Genomic DNA, 23,615 nt, shown 5'->3' on the forward strand with positions numbered 1-23,615 from the left:
ACTTTCTTAGGGGTGTGCAGAGTAGTTAAGAAAAGCACTTAATCGAGTGTGATAAAAGTCTAATGAATGTCTGCTGTGCTGGAGTGAATGCTAAGCACAATTCTAGCTGAGCTTTAAACTCTTTTCTTTCCTTAGGGAATGCAGTCGGATTTTTGGTGAAGACGGTTTGACGCTGAAACTCTTTCTTAAAAGGACTGCTCCCTTTTCTATTCTGTGGACTTTGACTAACTACTTGTATTTACTGGCTTTAAAGAAGCTGACAGCCACAGACGTCTCTGCCCTGTTCTGTTGTAACAAAGCTTTTGTCTTCTTGCTTTCTTGGATCGTGCTGAAAGACAGGTTCATGGGAGCAAGGGTAATGACATGCCTGATTTTCACCTCTCTTGTTTTCATACCTACCCTTAAATCCATAAGCTATTGTGCTACCATAGTGCTGCTGCATTATGGTATGCATATACCATGAAACCATTTCTCATTTCGATTAATGATGCGAACCTGAGCCTTAAGATCAGTTAGAGATGTCAGACTCCAGAGGTAATACAAACTTAGCAGTTACAACTAAGTGTAATTAGATTAATTACAATAGGAGGACTTCCAAATTCTTATAAAACTGTTCTGTCTTGGGTTACAGTGCTGAAGAACACTCAGTTTTATTTTAAACTTAATGATAAATGCTTAGGTTCTAACCAAAGCAATTTTAACAGTTCTTTGAATAGGTATTTTTTTTTTCAATAAGTAGCGTATTTTCTTATGCCATCCTGTTACATTTTACACATGCATACCCCTCCATACATGTGCCAAATAGGGTTTAAAAGTGACAGCAGCTGCTTTGCATGAAGGCGTGTTTTTCATTAAAGCCTTTACAGGACACACTGTGAGTCATATGGAAATGTTTTACTCTTGAAAAACAAACAAACAAACAAAAAAAGAACTCAAGCAAAATTATGTGTGCATGGACCTGGGGAAGAGCAGGCGTGTTTCCTGTGATTTTATGTACCCAAATGTCCTAGTAGCCAGCAATTTAACTTGTTGCCTTTATATCTTGGCTGAGGACTAGGTATGCCCCTTCTGCTGTTTCTGCTCATGCAGGTTGTCCCACTGAAATGATCCAAGGCCTCATGGTCTCGTTGGCTACAATCCTGACCGAACTGCCAAGGGCCTTGAACTTAATTAGGGACTCCTTGGGGTAGGTTTGATGCCCAGGACCAGAGGGGCAGTTGGATGTAAGTTCTGTGGAAAGCATGATGGATCGGGATCTCATCCAAATGGGCTTTTATGAAAAATGACAAAGACACCAACATTTTTGGTTAATAGTGAGGTAGAGGGGCTCAGAAAGGAAAGGACAAGGCATCCTGATTCACGGGCAGCTGATGTAGCCTGCTGAGCAGAGCACTGTGCTTGGCCTTTGGGAGCAGAAGAGGGAACTATTTAAAGGAAAACAGTTCCTTGGGTCTCCCAGCAGGACGGGACTGGCCGGGTGGTTGGTCACGGCATGGAGGCTGAGCATCAAACACCTGCGTGTCGTCACACGAGCAAGCTCTCCTTTGGGTGGGGATCCGCCGGCAGGGGGTTGTTGGACGGGCTCACTGGAGGGTCCGTGTCCCACCAGGGTCAACTCAAAACCAGACCAGACAAAGTGAAGGAGGTTCCCTGGTGTTTCATAGACCCCAGCCATGGTTTCCTTGAAGGTAAGGACACGGACATTTCACCTTACGGTGCTAAAGCCAGACATCTGTATATTTATTTCATAAAACGTGAAAACATCAGATGAGTGTGACCTGCCCTCATGCTGATGGCTAACTCAAAGAATAAGCAGGGTTTGAAATGCTCAGTTCCTCTCTACAGCAGTTAACAGGAGCAGTAACTTCTGAGGCTGTACTTCCCTCCCCATCCCTTGATCATCTCAGCCTCCTGCTGTTACTACTCACTTGTGCAAGGTGCTACTGAGCCCTGCAGAAAAAATAGGAAATTTTGTACCTTTTAAGCTACTGTTTTTGTCTAAATCAGCCTCTTTCTAGAAGAGCAAACACAACTATTGTATTTCCCTAGACCACTCTCTTAAAAAAAAAAAAAACACTCTGGTAAAAAATACTACAGCTATCCTCAGTTATTAGCCATTTTTCACTGACTGAAAAGAAGTTACTATAAATATGCATTGGTATTAATGCTGTAAACACTGCGAGGTTTGTACAAAAAATCCTGGCAGAAGAAGTGAAGAGCAAATCCTGCACGTAAAAGAAACCGTTTTTGCTGCTAACTGGCAGATTCTGTATGCAGCGTGCTTGGAAGGGCAATTAGCAGCGTTTTCCAGCAGCCCTCCTGCCAGAATAACACTTAATGATGTTAATAACCACGCAGGAAAGTGTTTTGAGAACTGAAATACGACAAAGCAGCACGGATCCAGCCTCGTGTGTTTTGAATGCATCTCAGGCTCTCAGACAGCAGGTGTAATTAGGTTATTTGGACAGCGAGGGGACGAGAAGAAATAAGGGTAATGATATACTCCGAGCCAGTGTTTGTACAGAAGCACTCGGCAGCCAGGAGCACAGCCAGGTTTTTTTCAAAGGAGCTCAGCTCCCAGCAGCTCTGGCAGGGCCGTGGAGCCGCAGGGCATGTCTGCAGCGCATCGTGGTGGGGAAGCAGCCGGTGCGTGTACCTGAGGCAGCTTTCGGCTGCCTGGGCTCGAGAACCAGCGGCCGTGACGGCTCAGCAGCTCTGCAGCAGATCGCCAGCGTTGCCAGCTCCCTGCTGGCGCCCCAGTCCTGGAAAAGCAGCTGCTGGGAGCTGGATTTTCAGGTGGGCTGTCTGAAGACAAACCCGTCGTGGTAGCCGCCTTATGGTGCAGCGTAGACTTGCTTGTGGAAGCATCAGCTGGCTGCAGGAGGGCTTCAAGGGCTCCACGCCTGGCTGCATTTGAGCTACCTGGAGTGTGCGCTCTGCAGTGCCCTTGGCAGGGATGCTGTAGTGTGGGAAGGAGCCTGCACCCAGCCACAGAGAGCAAAACTCACACCGGAGGAAGAATATACGCATGAGAATGATGTATACATTAATGAGTGTGTGGCTATTTACCTATAAAAATGCAAAGAGTCAGAGCTTCAGTGCAGGTAGACCCTTAGCCACCCTGAGCACCTACTGCACTGCCCAGGGGAGCGGCACAGCCCCTGCTTGTGCCATAGCCGTGTTTGCTTGGCCACTTGTGAATGTCTCATGAATTAATAAGGCAGCCTGTATCCACGTTACACTGGGACTTGGGGAAGTCCAGACAGCTGTAGCTCAGAGCGAGCACAAATATTTAAAATACTTCATGTATTTGAATAGCTCTGCTGGTTTATGATGCTTTGCTGTAGCCATGTGCTTAAAAGTTCTCAATGTTTGAGCCTTTGGTTGTGTTTCATCTGTTAAGCTGAATTAATGCTTATTAGGTAGGTGCAGAATGCTTTGGGGACAGTTTTCCCCGAAAGAAGGTTGTCTGTAGCACGGAGGCAGATCTCTTCACTGCAGCACCCCATTTTCTGCTATGCTCCAAGTGGAAAAACAAATGTTCTTGACTAAATGTTAGTTGGCACAGCTCTCTTCCAGGAAAAAAAAAAAAAAAAAAGAGGCAGGCTAATTTCATTCCTTACCTAAGAGGCTCCAAAAGAAAGTTACTACGCTCCTCTGTTAATTAAAAGCTTCGTTTAACGAGCTGTCAGCTACAACAGCCGGCTTTGCTTTGTGACCTTGCTGCTGCTCGTCAGCTCACAGGAGCCTGCAGGATGCGCTCGCAGGTTTCTAAAGCAAACATGCCACAATTGCTAGGCAGAGGTCAACTGTGCTAATGCAGTGATGTGTAATTTGCAGGACGAGCTTCCAACATGAAGTTTAAATAACGTTCTCCCTCTTTTCCCATATCAGGTCATATTTATTTGAAATCTCATGAGATGATGCTCCATAGTGTCCATCATTTTAGTTGTTTCAGGGGAAAAGGCGGCTGGCTTTCTAAATCGTTGATTAAATTAGGAAGCTGTCTCTCTGAATTTGGTGTGGTCAGACCGGGGAGGTGTTTTTCCCACCGGGAAGGATCTCCCCGCGGGGATGATGGATTTACTCCTCGCCCCTAGCACAAGGCAAGGTTTCTCCTGCTGGGTCTGGGTGTTAAGTCTTCATCCTTTCCGTTTGGAGAAGGGCATCGCTATCGGACTTTTCTATTTTGTCTTGTGGGAGATACTGCTTGAGATATTGCTGCTGAAGCATTGCAGCTGACAGCTGAAACGCTACGTCTGAATTCATGTGCGAGGCAAGGTGGATAACGCAGCCTCAGATTAAAACAGACACGCAGCGCAGCAGGGCAAGGGGGAGGCTTCTGAGGACTAATAGGAGGTGTCGTGCTGGTTTCTGAAAGGTCCTGGGTCTAATTCTGCATTGCTTCCAGGCCGGGCCTTTGTGGTATTCGTATGCTAGGATAAACCGTAAGGAGGAACAGCAGTATTACAGAATTATTACATCATCTATCAGGGAGTGTAATGATAGGACAAGGGTAACAGTTTTAAGTTAAAGAATGTAGGTTTAGGTTAGATATAAGGAAGAAATTCGTCACAGTGAGGGCGGTGAGGCCCTGGCGCAGGCCGCCCCGAGGAGCTGTGGCTGCCCCATCCCTGGCAGTGCCCAAGGCCAGGCTGGATGGGGCTGGGGGCGGCCTGAAATGCCACTGAAACTCATTCTTCTAAGAGAATTTAACTTTAGTTTACTCAAAGGTCCTTGGATAGAAATAGGTTTGAGGTCAAAGTCAGCATTGCTGCATCTTGGGTGCTGGTTTGTGGTCCCGTGCCACCCCTGCCCCGAGTGCTGCAGGGGGAGCAGCAGAGGGTCAGCTCTCCCAGGACCCAAACTCACTGAAGCAGTGAGGCCAGGTTTCCATTTAGGCCCTGAAAAATGCAACGTGCTCCCCTATCTGCCTCGATAGGCTGCAGCTGAAAGTCCTGCGTCCTCAGGTGGCTGTCCTGGGGGCACGAAGGGACTCAGCCCTTCTCCAGAGGGGCCTGACCACCAGGCTGTTATTCAGGGAAGGGGAGGGAAGCCACCTTGTCCCCTCTTCCTGAGGTTTTTCCAAATCTCATTGAACCTTTGCATTACACCCGAGAGATGTGGGTATATATGGGACCCCAGCCCTCGCCATTAGGCTGGGGGGACCTGAATTTCAAATGCCAGCCTTGAAGTTGACCCAGAGCCACGTCTGCTTAATCTGACCTGTGGGAGGCACACAGGGTTACTCTGTCGAGGATAACCGCATTTGTTTCTTAGCTTGTATGAACGGGGAGAGCCCTCCTCCTCTTTCTCACTGGGGAGTTGTGTGATTTAATGGATATCTGATGACAGAGAAGTGTCTGATCCTTAAATACCGCTGGTGATTCTCTAACAGCCAACCCTGGGTATCTGCAGTTGTGCTTCCTCTGCTCTACACCGAGCTCTAGTAATGAGCGACCTTTTTTATAACGACAAAATGTTTAATGTCACAGTAATTCATTTTAAATCTATATAAAAATCTTCCAGAAATGGAGCTGCAATTTTCCACAGGTCTGAGGAAATGCGTTTTCCTTTAAGTCTGTGGAAGTTAATTATTCAGCACCTTTGAAATGTAGACTCTGTATTTACCTTCTTAGAGCAATTAGGCAGAGAGAAGGAGTTTTTCAAGGAACAAAGTATGGAGGGATCCCTGACACTGCTTGGAGTTCCTTGGAGTCAAGACCCGGGATTTCAGACATGGTGCTGATAGTTAGTTCTGTTGTTTGTCTTTGAAGTTTCTTAGAAGCTCTGTCTGGGCTCTTCAGATGAGGGACACACACACATTTGCATTTCAGTGCTTAGATTTCAATTCAAATTGGTCAAATTGGTGGCTTTGCTGAATATTTGTCCTCTTGTATAGTTGAGCACAACATCTTAGGATTTCTTGGAGTCATATCTCCCAAGTGGATGCCTTTCATTATGTTTTCCGCTTCTCCCAACAGTTCTTAACCACCTATTTAAGGGAAACGGGTAAGGCTGAAAGTCAGAGAAAGCAGCTAGTGACACTCATTGAAACCCCACACAGCGATAATCTCTTCCCGTGTAATGAAACTGCACTGAGCTTTATGTCGCTTTGCTTTGTCTGTGCAGATAGTGGCAGCAATAATGGCAATCACAGGAATCGTAATGATGGCATATGCAGATGGTTTCCAGGGTGATTCAATTATCGGGGTAGCATATGCTGTTGGATCAGCCTCTACATCTGCATTATATAAGGTAAGTCACAACTGTTTATTAATATTCTTATTTCTGTAACGTTGGATGTTAAAAACGCACAAGTACAAAGTAAATCCCTATGAAATAAGTACTTTAATTTATTCACCCCTCCCGCATCATTCGTGTTGTGCCCGGGCAATGTCACAACATCAGAAAATTTACTAGGAGAGCAATTAGTCTGGAGCTGCCGAATACTCAGCGTGCCTTTGCTTTATGAGCCTTTAATGAAATCTCCATTATTATGCTGCAAGGAGTTCGGTATCATGTTTTAATCATTTCCTGCCACCGCGCTTTATTGACACCGTTTCGAACGGGCTTGCCATATGCAGCGGGAGGAGAGGGAGAATGCGGCGAGCGCCGCTCTCCTCCAGCGAGGACAGATGTCTCGTCCCCGGTCCGCAGTGCAGCTCTCTTGCATATTCTGCTCTCGTGCCAGGCTGGGAGCCCCTGGTGCAGCCTGTGCCTTGCAGACGTGCGGCGCTTTGCCCCCGCTGTGTGAAAGCAGTGGCTGCCCTTGAAGGTGAGGGGTGGAGAAGGGAGGGATGTATGACCTAGAGGCAGGGTGGGCTAAAGGTGGCTGTGGTTATTGCCAGATCAGGGGGGGGCAGAGAGTGTGTGAAGACGGGCAGAAGTTCAGACTTCATTGTAGCAGGATGAGAAGTTCCCTCCTGGTTTTAGATTTTGCTGTCTCTCGGATAAATTCATTGTGAGCATTCGTGAGTCCCTCAAAGTGTATGAATTTAGGGTCGTCTAGGGCAAATCCTCCACAAGGCTCGTGCTGCCTTGAAGCAACTCTGAAGCGAGTTTCTCCAGGCTAGACGTTCCTCTCACAGCCCCCCTCCAGTAACTTTCACTGCAAGGACCACGTTGTCTTTGGCTTCATAATTACACTCACTCCTCTTGGCACTTTGTGCTAAGCTTTGTTGTACAGACTCAACCTTCCCCCTGTTAACAACAACACGGTACCTCTCGTTGTGCTAAAATGCAAGTAAGGCAGAAATCATCCCCAAATCTCCCTTGCAAAACTCTCCTTTAGTGAGAGCCTAGGCTGTGGCACCGTGTCCTGGTCAGGGCTGCCCCTGTGCCCGGCTCTCCCCGAAGGAACAGAGGACCCTGTGCAGGAGGACTTTGCTCTCCAGGACAGACGTGAGCCTAAATCTTCCTCTTTGCTCTCCTTTGCAGGTTTTGTTCAAGATGTTTCTTGGCAGTGCAAACTTCGGGGAGGCCGCTCATTTTGTCTCCACCTTGGGCTTCTTCAATTTAATTTTCATCTCGGTTACCCCCATCATACTGTACTTTACCAAAGTGGAGTACTGGTCGCCGTTCTCTGTTGTGCCGTGGGGTTACCTGTGCGGAGTGGCTGGCCTATGGTTAGGTATGTGATAACGTGTACTCATTTCTGTTTCCTCCTCCTGTCCCCGGTACCAGGTGAGTGTCAGACACAAACATTTCCCCTCTGATTAGCAGCAAAGCTCTCACAGTGAAATCTGGTCCCAGTGCAAATGGGTACTCCTTGATGAGCGAGTAACAATTTCATAGGAAGCCTTAACACGAATCTTAGTAGCAGAGAATAAACACGAAGCAGCCTTACTAATTGTCCACGTCTCATCTTCACGTTCCTACGGTGGTTTTATTGATATTTCTCTGTCTCTGGCACAGTCTGATCGCTATAAATTGAATTTCAAAGGGCTGCATGTACTCAAGCAGCTCCTGCTGTGCACTGATGTGGACTGGTATGCACACACCAATATGGGGACCCACCGGGGTGGGACACTTTGTCTGTATCATTTCCTGCAGCCTCCACCTCCCCTCCTCTCTTCCACAGCACTTCTTTCAGAGCCCCAACGGCTATCCCGTAGCCAGGCAGAATAGCTATTGGATTCAGCCCAGGGTGTTTTAATTTAGAGGTATAAGAACATACTTCCCTTTACTAAAGTCTCTATTATTTCATAATTGAAGAGGTTTGCCTCCACTGCAAGTATATTAAAAGGAAACAAAGAGGACGCCGGTGCCAGTACATAGCATATAGTGCAGCCATCCTGCGGGGTGGCAGGACTGACGGCTGAGGTGTCGAGAGCAAGCCTTTGCCATTCCTTGAAGCTACTCTAACCTGAGCTGCAGCTTCTCTGTCAGCACCCAAGGGAAGAAATATAGGGATGACTTACCACCCAGAGTTCCGCCTGAAAATATAACCCCAGGCAGGAGGAAACAGCATTGTGGAGCAGACAGACCTGCTCCTTCCACACAGGGGACTGCCACCGGCAGAAGAGGAACGCCTAGGGAGTGCCACACTGCTCAGCACCAGCCTTGGCTCTGAGAGCTTGCTGCTCCCTTACGGCAGCACCCTGAAGGATGGTATGAAAGGGAAGTTTTACAATTGGCTTTTGTTATCTCAAGAAAATTGAAGCTGGATGGGAAGACTGTTACTAAAAACAAAGCACCCCATAAATCCATAAATTAAAGGCGTTGAGCATTTGTACTTCTCTCCGCTTTCAGCTTGCCTTCAACATGGCAGCAAAACCCTGGTCTCACTACAGCATGCTTGGTTAACTTCACAGGGTAATTGTATTTACTGCCCATTAGAGCCTGAGTTCCCTGCTGCTATCACCCCATCACACTCGTGGGGTCAGGGTGGAGGAAAAATGCCTCGCTCTAATGCTTTTCTGCATAATCATATATTATTTTTTCTGTTTTTTTCCCCAGCATTCAACATTCTGGTTAATGTTGGCGTCGTGCTTACGTACCCCATCCTGATCTCTATCGGCACGGTGCTCAGCGTCCCTGGCAATGCAGGTATAGTAATACGCTCTTTGGTTGAAAGAGAAACGTGGTGGCACACAGCAGAGGCACTTTATTGTCTAAATGCTCAGAATCTGCTGCCACATATTTCACAAACAATTCCGTCTCATTCACCTTCCACAGCTGCTCCTGGTGATGGTGGGTGTTTCAGTTAGTAAAAGCCTTTTTTAAAATCTTTATTCTTTGCTGTGGAAGTGATGGGGTATGTCCATCCTGTGCACAGGAGAGGGCAGGCTGGTTGCCACCATGTCTGCTGAGACGTGGCAGGGGGCAGCGTGCCGCTGCCGTGGCTCGGTGCTGTGCTGGTGACCTGCCGTGCAGCACCAGGGCAGGGTGCGTACGTGGGATTTTTGGCCAAAGCTCGTTCTTCTTGAACAGCTGCTTTCTCTGCTCTTCTGATCTCCTCCTCCACCTCCCTGGCCTTGCAACTCGAGGTGTCTGAGCATGTTTTCAAATAGACGGCTATTTATAGGTGTGTGCAGGTCAGAGATGTGAAATGTGGTTGTCGGTACCTGGACGAGGCTGCTGAAGGGCTCAGATGTGCTGTTACTGCGGCTTGTGGAGCTGGGAGGCTGGGCCTGGAGACATCTCCAGCTCTCTGACATCCCTACTGCTGACCTCTGCAGCACAAGGAAGTGTTATGCTGATTCAGCCTGCTATAGATAAAGAGTTACCATAAAACACCTTCCCTCTCAGAGCAGAAATGGAAGCTTTGAGGCTAAACTGGCTTTTTGAGGCTTCCTTTTTTGAGGCCATGCCCTGAACCCTAGGAGCTGGTCACTACAGGACTGGGGGCGATCACAGCCAGAGCACAACGCGCAGGTTTTTGCCAGGCTGCTCTGATGCTGTAGTTCATCCTGCTGCATTTTGATGGCCTTGTTGTTTCTCCTTCGCAGCTGTAGATCTCCTGAAGCACAAAATGATCTTCAGTGTGGTGAGGCTGGGAGCCACCATCATCATTTGCATTGGGTTTCTGCTGATGCTGCTCCCCGAGGAGTGGGATGAAATCACCCTGAGGTTCATCAACAGCTTAAAGGAGAAGAAGAGCGAGGATCACGCTGACGACATCACAGACTCCAGCGTACACACGAGAAGCAGAAGTAGAGCTAACGGGACAGTGTCTATACCACTAGCTTAGGGCTGGTGGACTTGAACTGCACGCGGATGTATATTCTGTGAATATAGCTTAAATTTCCTCACTACTTGTATGCTTAACGATGACATTTACTCTGAGCTGGGGATGAACTGTAAGATAAGAGAAATACATCTATAAGAAATGTTTACATTTATACAATTATCAAGGAAAGGGTGTAAATAACCACAATAAAATGTTTTCTAATAAAAAACATTTAAGCTCTTGTCTTACTGATCTGGTAGGTTTAAAATATGGATCAAGTCTACATCACTGGTCTTCTGGTGGCGAAAGTAGGGCTGTTCTTGAGGATACAAATTTTCAACGTTTCCAGCTAAGTCTCAGAATTGAACACATGAATTTAGCTTCAAAATATACCAATCTTTCAGTAAGGCAGTGGGTTTGGAAAGCAGCTCCAAACCTCTCACAGAAGTCTCGAGAAGCCATTTGTGAAGGAAGCTGACGTTCACATTGTTATTAGGGATTGTTATCAGAATAATTATCCCGTGTCACACAAAGAATTAATCTTTCATTAGGTTACACTGTTGTGAAATATGTGAGGAAAGCTACTCCGCACATAATAACAGAATGCTGCAGTGCTGTTTGCCCTCTGGTGCTGCACGCTCGTCTCCTCTCCGTTACGTGCTGTGCGTGCAGGCGGTGGAAATCAAAGGCTCGCTCCTGATGCCTGAATCGACGTGACAGCCAGGACATTGTCAGGGACAGTGACATGGCCACGTGCTGCCGGGACACCTTCCCTCCCAGTCTGTTGGAAGCAAGAAATCCCTTAGTGAATGCGGCAGAAGAACCGACCCCACTCAGGGCTCCCATGGCTGTGGGCGCCCAGCTGCAGCCAGCCTGGGAAGCTCCCGGCGCCACCCCATGGCTTCACCCCCTGAAAGGGACCCAGCTCCCGCACCAGCCCGGCAGCAGCCAGAGCCACACCAAGCTGCGCCTCCTTCCAGCAACCTAGATATGGGGGTGCCTTTAGTAAAGCCAAAACAGCTTTGTTTATTTATTCGTTCATTTTTTCCTTGCAGAAAAGCTGCATTCCTGCCTGAACAATGAGCTTCTCGTGAGAGATTGAGCACCCCAAATCACCGGCATCCCTGGGAAATGCCAGTTCCCATTTTCTAGAGCTTTTCCTTTGGGCCAAACATGTTTTTCTTAAGCTCCGCAGTGCAAAACCTTTCAAAAGCCGAAACAAACAAACCAACCAAGCCAGCTCCTTCCCTAACTCACTGGGTAATTTAGGATGGCTGTTTTCTGTTGCAGCATTCCTAAGATCAGTCATGCAAGATGACTTACTTATATTTGAGAGTGCTTGATATGCGGACAGAAACTGTTTTTTCCTTTTTTCCTTTTTTTTTTTTTTTTAATTTAAGAAGAGTAGAAGCAACTGGAAGGAAGTGCAGATTGCTGAGCTTTACCAGCCTGCCCAGTGCTTGTGCTTTTGATTTCCAGTTAGGAGGGCTTTTTTGACAGTATTTCTGCCAGAAAAAAAAAAAAAAAAAAAAGATTAAGAAGGGGTTCGTGATGAATAGTATTGGTTATATGATAGCAACAACAGTGTTTGTTATTAAATAAGAGCACAGCCAGCACGATGTACAAGAGTGCTGATCGCACGCTCACCTCTCAATGGGCACATGTGGGTTTGTGAGTCGTGGGGCCCCACGTGAACCCCACAATTTGGGGGGACCCTGGCGGTATCGTGAGTTCAGGAGCAGCTGTGGCAGGGCTGTGGCAGGGCTGGGGCCGGAGGGTGGTGCAGAAATCACCCTGTCCCCATGGGCGTTAGGGCTTAATGCTGCTGCAAGTGCAGCCATTCGTGGCGATAATTACAAATGCAGCCTTTAATTTGACTCTCTTCTACCTGATGGTTTTTATCGTTAATGTTTGTCCATATAAACTGTTTGCTGCAACCAGCAGAGCTAACAAAATACTCATTTACATTGAAAACTAACAAAACACCATAGCTCAGGCTCTTTTATCACATGGCTACACAACAAGAGCTGGAAGAACCACCTGAACAAGCATCCCCCTTGCGCTAAACCCAGACATGTAAGGTCTTGGTACCCACGTAGTCTTTTAAATGTCTCTTCTAGCATTTGAAGAGATGGGCTCAGAGCTTCAACCGCTGCTTTTGAAGAAGTCAGTCCTTAAAAATATCTTGAAAAAGTGACCCGTGCCGAACAGGCGATATGGATGGGATGATGCGGCTGAGAGCAAATAGCACACGGCTGCTGGAGCACCACCCCGAGCCCATTTTGGAGCTGATATATTCCTTTACACTAACAGAGAGCTTTAGAGATGTGTTTTACTGAAATTTTAGTTCCTGCCAAGCTGAACACATGGAGAACACAAACATTTCCTTGTAGTACGCGTTGATGAGGACCTTTTGGCAAGCACTCGTGGCAGCATCTTCAGGCACAGGACTGGATCCTTCAAGGAACCTCATTGTGTATTCAGCAGGGAAAATAACATGAAATCCCAGCGTTTGAGTCAGTTTTCCCCTGCCTGAGACGTTTCATGGCAGAAGGTGTTACTGTGCCAGCCCGACAGGAGCGGGCTCGACGTGAGGCCTAGCACATGAAGCAGCCCTGATGTGCGCTCCCAGCCCATCCCTGGGGTCCAGCGATGGCCCTTGCGGCCCAGCAGGCAAAAACTGTAGCCATGGAGTTGGCAGGCACGGGGTGCAGGCCCCCAGCCCTCCCCTGGGGCCAGCCGTGCTGCCTGGGCACTACCCGGGGCTGAGGGTGGAAGCAGGGCAGCAGAAGGCTTTCGCCGCTCCTCTTACGAAGCGAGGAGGGTAATTGTTTTCTCTAGAGTGCAGCTCTGCCTTTCAACGAGAGAAATCTCACTAAAAACAAGAAATAAGACAATAAATTGAGGCTATTTTGCTGTTATTTTGGCCTTCTTCACCAGCGTGGATCCCAGCCAGTGAAACGATGCTGGGTTATTGTCCTCTCGTTGTTGCTTGATTTGTTCACACTCCCCCTAAACACGCTGCAAACGTCATAAATGACAACAAGAGTATTCGCATAATTTCTCTCCCTCCTGCTTTACTTGCCAGGGAATTTCATGAAGTCCAGGTAGTATTTTGGCAAGAAAAGCACAAAGCACACTTATCCCACTGCGCACACTCACACCACCATCTGCTCCTCCGGGGACCTTTTTCCTGGCGTTTTTCTTTCGGACCTTAAGCTTCCCCCACCCCAGTCATGGTGACAAGGCGTGACGCCCTGAAGAGTGGCTGCCTTCCCTGGGCGTTGGGGGCGAGATGTGCGTTTTGGAAACAAACACACAGGACATGTGGCTGTGACATTAACTCAAAACACCTTTTCAAGGCAGATGGGGGGGAAGCAGCCCATGGTTGTGGCTGTGCATGGGACAGGTGCCCTGTGCCAAATCCCCGCCTTGGTTCTCCTTTGCTGCTCAGTGGTTTGGGCTTTTCCATGCATCTTCCTTAAAATGAGAGCATCAGAACACTTGCAGGCCAATTATTTCTTTCCGAACATAATAAATTTGCTGGAAAACCCACTTTAGGCAATGCCAGTATTTACAAGACCTAGCTGAATTTAGAGGAAGGTTTCAGGCAATACATGAAATGAGAGGAAGGTACAAAGAGGTTCCGGGGCTCCTGGGAGGAGCTGCGTGGAGTCCTGCACAGCCAAGTACCTCCCAGCTTTAAGCAGTGCCTTGCAGCACGCACGGCTCATGACGAAGTGCAGCCCTACAGCCCTGATGGACAGGGGTGTGGGGGCTTTAGGGGTGCGCTGTGAGGTGCTGGTCCTGATGGATGCAGCCTCAAGGTGCTGAGCGGTGCTTCCAGGCTAACAAGGTGGGATTTTCCAGCTGATCCTTAGGCACTGAGGCACCCCTGGCAGGGGATGTTGGTCCCAGCACTCATGAATCTTGTTTCAGGAATAATCTTCCCTGCAGATTTTCCAGCCTTGGACACAAACAACTCGAAGCAAACCGTGCCCCAGGCGGGTGGGTGACAAACCTGTAGTATTTTTCCAGCAGTGCCACCACAGCCTGGAGCAGGGATAGAGGATGCTTCTCCCACGCCAGGGCAGGCTCTGGAAGTGCTGTAACCCTTTTAATCCTCTGAACACTGAATTTCCTTCCAAAGGCTGAAGATTTAGCCAAAGAACCGGTTGTAGAAATACCTCCAGGGCTGCCAGCTGTGGTGGTGCTTCTTGCTGAAAGTGGCTTGCAGATGAAAAGCAAAGCTTGGCGCTGCCTTCCCGGCCTGCTCGGGGCTCACCCGTCAGCAGTGGCCTCCTCCTGTCCCTGCAGGGACATGCCGGGGCCAAGTCAATGTTTAACCCACCTGGGAAGGACACACAGGTGCATTCATCCGTGGGAGCCAGCCCCAGCCGGGCAGCCAGCAGGGAGCCCTGTGCTGGAGCACAAGGGTCTCTCTGCCTTCAGGGGGGCACAGCACGAGGTTTCTTCCTTCTCCCAAGGCCCCCGCTCTGCACCATGGGCCTGAGCTCTTCCAAGGCGCACCCCAAGGTGACCAGGGTGGCACCGATGCTCTCCAGCGAGGACCTGCCCGCTCGCCCCATCCCACACCCCGCGGTGCTGGGGGGGCCCATCCTGCGCCCGCCGGCCGTGGGGGAGTGGGGAACCCCCGCATCTCATGGGCAGCTCCCCCCTCTCCGCAACACCTCCTACTGGAGGGCCTCCACAGGTAAGGGGCAAGGGGGGGGTTGGTCCTCGGGCTGTCACAGCATAACCCCATAATGTGCACCACTGGGCACATCTGTATTACTTTACTTGGAGTTAGACTCTGGGTAAGGTGCTCAGCAGGCAAAATTCAGCATTAAAATAAATTAGAGCCATGTCTCGCAGCGGGGTAACCCCACAAGGCATCAGTCCCATAGCAGTGTGTGTCCATGCGCGTGGTGCTCCAAACCTCCTGTACCCAAAACCTCCCCACAGGCAAGGGAAAGAAATCAGTAAATGCCATTTTCTTTTACCTGTTTCATTTTTAGAAGTGCGTTCTCAAACTACATGAGTGATGTATTAGCTCAGCCTGCTGTCTAACTAAACAAAGCCTCCGAGAGAACAGATATTGTTTACTTTACAAGGATTCAATTTGGCTAGTGTTAAATTCCTCCTCCTCCAGTGGGGGGCATCTGTTGTTCCTGAAGTGCAAGGTTAAAAAAAAAAAAAAGTCAAAATGGGCAATTTTTAGGAACGTTTCTCATCAACCCTAACGAAATGCCCTTTCCCTGTATCCCCATGCCATTCCCCAGCCTCCACTCCAAATTCGTGAGTTTTATCCCCAGTTCCCCTCCCTGGGGCTCTGCCAGGTGGGAGCTCAGTCACTGCTTTAAAATGGCACCCAGACACAACGAGGCAGGTTTGGGGGAGATGAGGAGGATTGAGAAATTGTAAAAGAAATAGCTACTGCCCATGGGTTTATTTGTGCAAGCAAAAAAAAAAAAAGGCAACAGCGTCCATCCGAGACCAACAGCGCAGAACAGATTCGGGCCCATTGCTCAGCCTCGTTAAAGCTCAGCTTTAATGACTAACAGGGGACTGCTGGTGTGCAGCACATTTCCCCACACGTGCGTATTTTGGGCTGGTTTCCAAAACAGATGAAGGGCTGGATGTCACCCACTTCTTCTGCAGCCAGTAAAAGTGCCAGGGATAGTTCACAGTTCCACCTAGTAGTAGTAGTAATAATAATAATAATAATAATAATAATAATAATAATAATAATAATAATGTTATTATTAGTAGTAATAATAATGTTATTAGTAGTAGTGATAATAATAATATCTCAGAGACTGAGCAGCAAGAAGGGACCTGAATCGCTGCTTGGACGAGGACACAGGAGACATGGAGGGTGGTTGTAGTCACGTATAGGGTATTTAAGAGGTTGTAGAGGGAAGAAGAGAGGTACGTGGCAGGCAGAGCTGTTAGCAGCTGCAGGCACGGATACATCCACATGTTATTTCTGCAGCTAACAATAATTTATGCCCAGTGTTATCGGAGTACACAGAGAGAGATGGGAGTGGGACATGCCAAACAAAAAACAGGGCAGAAAATTGTCGCTGGGTACAACACTGGCCCCAAAGTGACTTCATCCTTGTCTTCTCCTTTTCTGACCTTGAAGGGCCCCTTTCCTTCGACACCGTGCCGGCAGATGAAGGCAGCAGCATCATCAAACTGCACCCGCCTCGGCGACCACAAGTAAGGGGTTTGAGGGGCTCCCCTGGCAGAGCCGTATTTTCCCCAGCTGGTCAACCCATTGCAGATCAAGTCCTTGGGTGAGCTTCTCACCTCCCTGCCCTGCTCTGAGACCCCTGTCACACCGACGATCCCAGTTGTCCCCGAGAGCTTCTCTGCTTTCCCAAAATTCATCGAGCAGTCCGCTGTACGTGTAGCACTAAGGTGACCCCCCCCCCCCCCCCCCCCCCCCCCCCCGAAGCAGGGGTGCTCTGCTCCAGCCTTCCTTGCTGGGATTAAAATACGCAGCCCTGGCCAACATGGGTGGCTCCGGGAGCACTGAAGGACACCAAGCACTGATGTCCTGAATCGGTGGGAGGATGAGGCAGTAATGAACCCAGCTACGCCCTGTAAATTGCCAGGTGTAATCACAGCCTTGCCTAAAAATCTCTTAACCACATGTATTATTTATAGTCATTGATCTTATTTCTGTCCCAGCTGTATTTAAGTATTGTTAGGGCACTGGCAACACCCACTGCAGGACAAAGCCGCTGCTAATCCCACCTTGTGCTTTGGCCGCTGCCACTGCAGACCAGAGGGAACGGCCTCAAGTTGTGCCAGGGGAGGTTCAGGTTGGAAACGAGGAGACGTTTCTGCTCAGCAAGAGCAGTCAGGCGTTGGGACGGGTTGCCCAGGGAGGTGGTGGCGTCACCGTCCCTGGGGGTGTTCAAGGAAAGGTTGGACGTGGTGCTTGGGGACATGGTTTAGTGGTGACATTGGTGGTAGGGGGGTGGCTGGAGCAGATGATCTTGGAGGTCTCTTCCAACCTTAATGATCCTGTGATTCTGTGATTCTAACTGCCAGCAGAAGCCCCTTTCCCTGCAGGAAGGCTTCCAAAGGAGCGCAGAGCAGGACGGCATGGCCCTTGCAAGGGCCATGTTCCAGCCCCTGACACAACTTTATCCGACAGCCCCAAAATTTCCCTTCCCTGCAGGACTCGGTTTGCCTTCAGCCTCAGCGGTGCCTCTGAGTGATGCAGCTTGTGGTGTCACATGCTGCCATCTAGTGCCATTTCTTTCAGCTTCATGCTCAGTTTTGTGCGCACAAAACCCGACCACAAGCCGTGAGCACGGGTGGGGAGCAGGACGGGAGGAGCGAGTGCGGTGCAGCGCTGCGGGCACGCGAAGGTTTGCTCCAAATGCAGGTGAACAAGGGAGCAGCAGACAGCGTCCCTTCCACTTCGGCTGGAGACACCAGCTTGGAGGTGACCTGCTGGTACAACCCAAAATAGGGCAGAGCAGAAGCATATATATATATGGGAAGCCACGTGGAAGCTTCCCATTGACTCTAGGGAGCCGGTTTGCTCTTAACTGGGCGTGTTGGGCTGAGCTGGGCTTCCTCTCCAGCACTCCTTCACTGCTGCTGCCTTTTATGTCCTGCAATGATGCCTTCATTTACGGGATGCTTGAAAATGACAGCCCAGGCTTTGGCAGCAGTTCAGGGCGGCCAGCCAACAGCACGGCACCATTTGGAGGACGCCTGCTCATCCTCAGGGGGCTAATGATGTCCCGCATAAAGTGCAAGGCAGGGCTTAGGGATGGAGCCCTTGATGGAAACGGCCTCAAGTTGTGCCAGGGGAGGTTTGGGTTGGACGTCAGGAAGAATTTCTTCATGCAAAGGGAGGTTGGGCACTGGAACAGGCTGCTCAGGGAGGTGGTGGAGTCCCCGTCCTGGTGGTGTTTAAGGGACGTGGGGACGTGGTGCTTAGGGGCACGGTTAGTGGAGGGCTTGGCAGCGTTAGGCTAATGGCTGGACTTGGGGTCTTAGGTAACTGGGATCTGGCCTTGGATGACCTGCCAGGAGACATTTTATTAAATTACAATACCTGTGTGTGCTAAGCATTTGCTAAAGATGCCGATCTCCTTCCTGTATCCCAAGCAGCCAGGCCAGAACCGGAGCTGGAAAAACGTCAAGGTAGTTTCGCATCAGGTTTCATGCTGGCGTGGAAGGGGGAATGCTGAACACTGTAAATATTGCACTTGCAGAGGCTTGAACCCGCCGGCCCTCCACGGGGGATTGCTCCTGCAAAGTCCTGGAGCCAGCACGACGTGGATACAGCCCCAGAAGCCAAGGTGAGGACCAGGTGGGGCCGCACCGACCACGCGCAGCCTCCTCTCCCTGCAGGCCGCGATGTCGGCTCAGGCAGCCCACAGCAGAAGCACCTCAGGGGGCAGAAGCACGCTTTCGTGGTTTTAATGAGGATCTTCCACCATGCCCCAGAGCCGCGAGATGAACTGCAAGCGCTGCGAAAACATCCTCTGAATTGCTGCAAGTTGGCCGGGCAGGAAAATGCTCACTGCCTTCATCTGGGGAGAACCCGAGGGACCAGGCGTGGGTTTGGGAGCCCGTAGCTGTTTCTTTTCATTTCAGCACAGGCAGATGTCTTTATTTATGTTTTAAAATCCCTTCTAGGCTCTGGAGAAGAGCGGGCAGAGCCTGAGAGCCCTCCCTGGCAGGCGGCAGCACTTGCACAAGCTGCAGATGCTGGAGCTGACCCGCCGGCGCCGAGAGGTAACGTGGGGAGGGCTCTGGGGAGAGGCCGAGGCTCCGCGGGGTTTTCCCATCCTGGGGTCTCCCCCATAGGCGAGGAGGTCTCAATCCTGTGGCTGGGAAGTGTGGATGAGGCTGGGGAGCAGCCCCAGGGTGGTGGGTGCACCCACACCTCCCCGCTGGGCTGGGGAATGTCCCACACATGAAGGAGATGCTGGCACCGAGAGGCAGCCCCGGCTCCTGCTGATGCCCTGCTCCCTGTCCCCATGCCCACAGCCTTCCTCCCCTCCAGAGATGCAGGAACACCCTCCTGCAGGCTCCTTCTCATTCTTTTTTTATCCAGTGGAGTTCTTGAACCCACGAGGTTTTTCCCCCCTAGGAAAAGTTCAGTAATTACTTCTGATTTTTTTCAGCGCTCTGCCCTCGTTTGGCCGTAGCCCATGGAGAAACCACAAACCTCCATCCGGGTCATGTTCTGTCACGTACCCACGTTGGCAAATATGATTTTCCTTACTTAAGCTACCTGGCTGTGTAATTATTTTCAGTGCCAGCCCCCTAATGATATGCCGCGCCGAGCTGTTAAAACGTGTTTGCTCCTCTGCTGCTTGTGCTGACGACTCATTTGCAAACCCAGGCAGAGCTGAAGCGAAATCTCCACAGGGAGGCAAAAATCAATAAACAAAAAATCAAGGAGTTCAGCCCGAAGAAAGTCCTTGACACTCGCCAGAGAGGTGACAGCACCGGCAGCCAAGACCTTGTCCCCGCTGAGCACAATCAGCATTTTAATGGAGACCCTGGTAAGCAGAATAGTTTCCCAAGGAGATGTAAAGCTCCCCAGCATCTTAAATACCATCAGAACAGTTTCCCCGTGGAAGCTGTGGGATAGCTGTAGGGTCATAAAACCACAGGCTCCTGCAGGAGCGGGTTCCCACCAGCAGAAGATTCTCATCGTGTCCCATGTGTTCCCCATGTCCCTGCCCGGTGCCAGCACCGTGCCATGGGCTGCGGCCCACATGCGTGGGATGGGGATGTCACAAAATGTGCTGGATTCATAGAATATCGCAGAATATCACAGAATATCACAGAATATCACAGAATCATTAGGGGAAGAAACAGGATCAAGCAGGCGCCTGTTGGATATTGGTGGCAAAGTCCTTAGCTGTCACCTTGTCCCCAGGATGGGGTTTCCCTGCACAGCAGCGGCTCCGTCTCTGGCCAGAGGGCTTTGGGGCGGCCTCTCCTCATGCCAGGGGGTGAATGCCCATGCTAGGGGCTGAACCTTCCAGTAAGCCCTCTCCAGACCTGCGGTACCATGTCCCCAGGGTTGTCCAGGTCCCGTCTGAGCCACCACGTTTCTGTGCCGCAGCTCTCTTCTGCCTGGGGGTAAAAGCTACGCGGGAAGCTTGGTTTCAGGAAGGGATTTGCAGGGCACAGTTCTCGTCCTGGAAAAAAACACTGGGGGGTTTCCCTTGTGGGAAGGCCACTGGGCAGGGTGTTCTGGTGGGACGGCTCTGCTAGACTTGCTGCCACGTGGAGGCACTGGGCACGGTGCTCCCTGACACACACAGCAGGAATCCTCCAGCATCTCGAGCAGGAACGAGGATCCAGCCACCCGCACCTGTGGGGCAGTGCTAAACCACACTGCCTCGCACCAGGCTTTCTAATTTTACCAAATATAATCCCAAATAGGTTATGCCTGGCCTGCCCAGCCCTGGACACGTGGTCTGGTCTTGCAGGGGTTTCTCAGGATCTTCTTTACACACCCCCAGCTGCCCGTAGCGGTTGCCACATGAATCCCATGGGCTGGGGCATGGCGCTCAGCAAAATTCCAGTTATTTTCACTTTCTCTACCAGGAAACAGAGGGGATGGAGGACTCTCAGGGCAGCACGACGGCAACAGCAAGGTCGGGCTGTGGCTCTGCAGGGAGCCGCGCACCAGGGACCTGCTCTGGGACACCTCCAGCACCGACTCGGGGGGCTGCGAGGGGGAAGAGAGGAAACTTCACCGCAAACCCGCGCTGGTGAGGACCAGGACGGAGAGGGTTTCTCTCTTCGACGAGTTCTTCGATACAGATTTCTAGTGGCGTGCCTCGGGACGTGCTGAAGGACCGAGCCACGGTGCCAGGGTGCGGGCACGGTGTTTGCAGTCAGCAGCGGTGCTGTGCGCAGGGCGGGTGGACAGGGCCACTGGAAACACGGAGGTGGCCGATGGGGTCGGTAGCGACAGGTCTGGGTACGTGGCTGCGTCTGAACAGCTGGGGAAAAACAGTTTGGACTGAGCAGCAGTAACGTGGGGGCAGGGGGAGGAGGAGGAGGAGGCTGGCAAAACAAACAAGCAGAAGCTGGAAAATGTTCCAGCAGAAGTTCCAGCTGGGATGAAATATTTCCCTTGCCTTTGAGTTGCTCGACCTTTCCGCCTAGCTTGTTTTCAGCCTTACATCCTTTTCTAAGCCACAGAAAAGCAGTTCAAAATGAAAGGTAGAATGATCGCTTTAGGAAGTCTTTCAAATAAATATTTTGGCATTTCTGAAATTCCTTTTTGATTTTTTTTTTTTTGAATTTCCTCTCCTCCCCTGCTCCAGGAAGAGAAATGTATGTATTTTCTTCAGTGTTAACCCCCAGTTTTATGGATAATCTTCCAAAAAACACTGGCTTTTGTTCACTTGCCCACTGCATTCAGGTTTCGGCACTGTGCAGAGTGGTGGGAACAGAGGGGTCTCCAGCAGCCCCTGGTGCTGCAGGGTGCTGGTCATCTCCAAATACATTCAAAGCAATGGTGCTACGAAAGATGTCAGTTTTATCTTACAGTTCCCGTCTCTCCCACCTGTATTTTTTCATAAAATTCTCTGGCTTTCCATATAAAATCATCCATTATCTCAGAGAGAATTACAACCAGTTCCCGTGTCTCCTACGTGGTTTTCTCCGTAGGTCTGTGAGGTAGCAGTGCATCAGCTTTGTCAGCGAACAGCATAAAGTCATTCAGGCACGTGCATAAAACGATTCCCTGGGAACGTCTTCCTGGGTTGCTTTCCCCTTGGTCTGCCTAAAACTGACCAGAGGGTAAAATATCCTCAGATGAGCTTGCTGGCTGGCCTGGCCACCAGCGGGGGCAGACTGGAAGCCTCCTGCAGACAGACAGACAGGCAGACAGACAGACACACGTGCCATGCGCTCGCTTAGGCACCACCTAATTAACCCAAGCCCTGCACTGCTGTTTGATTGCGTTTCCCTCGTGTGCCTTGGCTGACTTTAATCTCAGCTGAGCGATGTCGGATTTTCGAATGCACGAGAAGGGAGTTGGGGCTGCTCCCCAGGATTTTGGGACAGGGCAGGGACCCTACAAACAACAGGTCGCATCACCACCACAGCTGCTTCCATCTCCTTCTGCTGGAAACCTGCCCCCCTTATTGTTTAAGGCAGGGCATCCACAACAACTTGATCCGGAGTCAGTTCTTGCGTGCCCAGGGCAGGGTAGGGTCTGGGGGGCTCAAGTGGAGCGTGTCCTCCCACGGGGCTGTTTTGGATGTGTCAGCTCTATATCCTCAGCCTCCTGGCTTAACATAGCCAGAAAAAGAGCAGAAGACACATTTTCACACGTGTTTAGAGGAATCAGACACCTGTGGCTGACTCGGTTTCAACAGTGTTTAGCCATTTGTCTCTCTTGAACTTTATTGAAAATGAAAAAGCAGGGGCTGGAAGTCACAGCCAAAGCCCCAAATCAAAGCTGGAGCCTCTAGCACAGCTGCCCGGCGCTGAGCTTCTCTGTCCTGGCTTCACCCCTCTCTGTCTTTTCGCCGTCTCTGGATGTACAGCCCATTACAGCACGTCTGCACGCCTCGTGGAGAAAACTGCTCTTTGGAGCAAGCCCACACGCCGTGTGCGAGTTCATGGAAAAGCCAAGAAAACAAACCCCGGCTCAGAGAAGGAGAAATAAGGGAAGTGATTTTAATGAGAAAGGAGAACTGTTAGTGGCTAATGAGTCCTTGTCTGGAGTCTGCGTTTCAAAAATGCCCCTGCGAACTTTCCTCATAAACACGGGCATTGTGTGCGATCTGGAAGTATCGTGAGAGCTTTGGATTCGGTGTTGAGGGTAGGCTGAAAATGTCAATGATTTAATGGGCTGGAACAATTAATCTGGCACTTGTCTGTACACCTGTCCTCTTAATGATTCGACATATCTCCCTTCTGTGTTCCCATCTGTCAACAATTAAGCGATAATTGGTGGAAATGCAATTTATCTCAGATAGAGCTGATTAGTTTTCCAATAATCACGTTGCCAGCGCTTGGGAAGAGTGCTGCCCACGGAGAAGAGCGTGTGGACCAGTCGATCCATATCACAGACTGTGCAGAGAAGGGACTCTGAGCATTAATTTATCAATTTACAGTGTGCAGAATTTGCTCTTATGGAGGCAATAAAGCCGGCAAACCTGCTTTCTGCTTCTGGTGCTCAAAACTGTTTGATTTTCAGCCGCTTTCAATTGTGTTAACTCATCATAACCTGTAGAGAGGCAGACGGCAACTCATTCTGTTCTCATGTTTTCTAACATCCTTCCAGAGGCTGGAAATGAAAATGTTTTCTCTATTACTAAAGATGAAACTTAGGCTTTTTACAAATTACAGAAGATGGGGAAAAAAAGCAACAACAAGAACCCCACGATGCATGTGCTGCGACTCAGCAAGGAGAGCCTTG

At 49.9% G+C, this 23,615-nt stretch overlaps 2 protein-coding genes across 19 annotated transcripts in view; both read left to right on the forward strand.

Moving 5' to 3' along the window:
• SLC35F4 (solute carrier family 35 member F4) overlaps window positions 1-10,405 on the forward strand; it is a 108,561-nt gene extending 98,156 nt beyond the window's left edge. For 15 of the 18 annotated variants that reach the window (XM_083836748.1, XM_083836758.1, XM_083836750.1 and 12 more), the window contains 5 exons: window positions 136-355; window positions 6,133-6,258; window positions 7,441-7,633; window positions 8,962-9,051; window positions 9,954-10,405. In XM_083836748.1, coding sequence (XP_083692874.1) covers window positions 136-355; window positions 6,133-6,258; window positions 7,441-7,633; window positions 8,962-9,051; window positions 9,954-10,195 — 871 coding nt within the window. In that variant the 3' untranslated portion in view covers window positions 10,196-10,405. Of the gene's footprint in view, window positions 1-135; window positions 6,259-7,440; window positions 7,634-8,961; window positions 9,052-9,953 lie in introns of all 18 variants that reach the window. The other 3 variants (XM_083836755.1, XM_083836757.1, XM_083836756.1) reach the window with 2 other exon arrangements.
• Window positions 10,406-13,835: 3,430 nt separating this feature from the next.
• Window positions 13,836-21,457, forward strand: CCDC198 (coiled-coil domain containing 198). The gene is made up of 6 exons (XM_083836769.1): window positions 13,836-14,888; window positions 16,323-16,399; window positions 18,421-18,507; window positions 18,848-18,946; window positions 19,560-19,722; window positions 20,780-21,457. Exons 1-6 carry the CDS (start codon window positions 14,513-14,515, stop codon window positions 21,004-21,006), a joined length of 1,029 nt encoding a protein of 342 aa, XP_083692895.1. The 5' UTR covers window positions 13,836-14,512; the 3' UTR covers window positions 21,007-21,457.
• Window positions 21,458-23,615: the final 2,158 nt, after the last annotated feature.

Source organism: Anser anser, assembly GCF_964211835.1.
Source record: "Anser anser genome assembly, chromosome: 5".
Classification (NCBI taxonomy): domain Eukaryota; kingdom Metazoa; phylum Chordata; class Aves; order Anseriformes; family Anatidae; genus Anser; species Anser anser.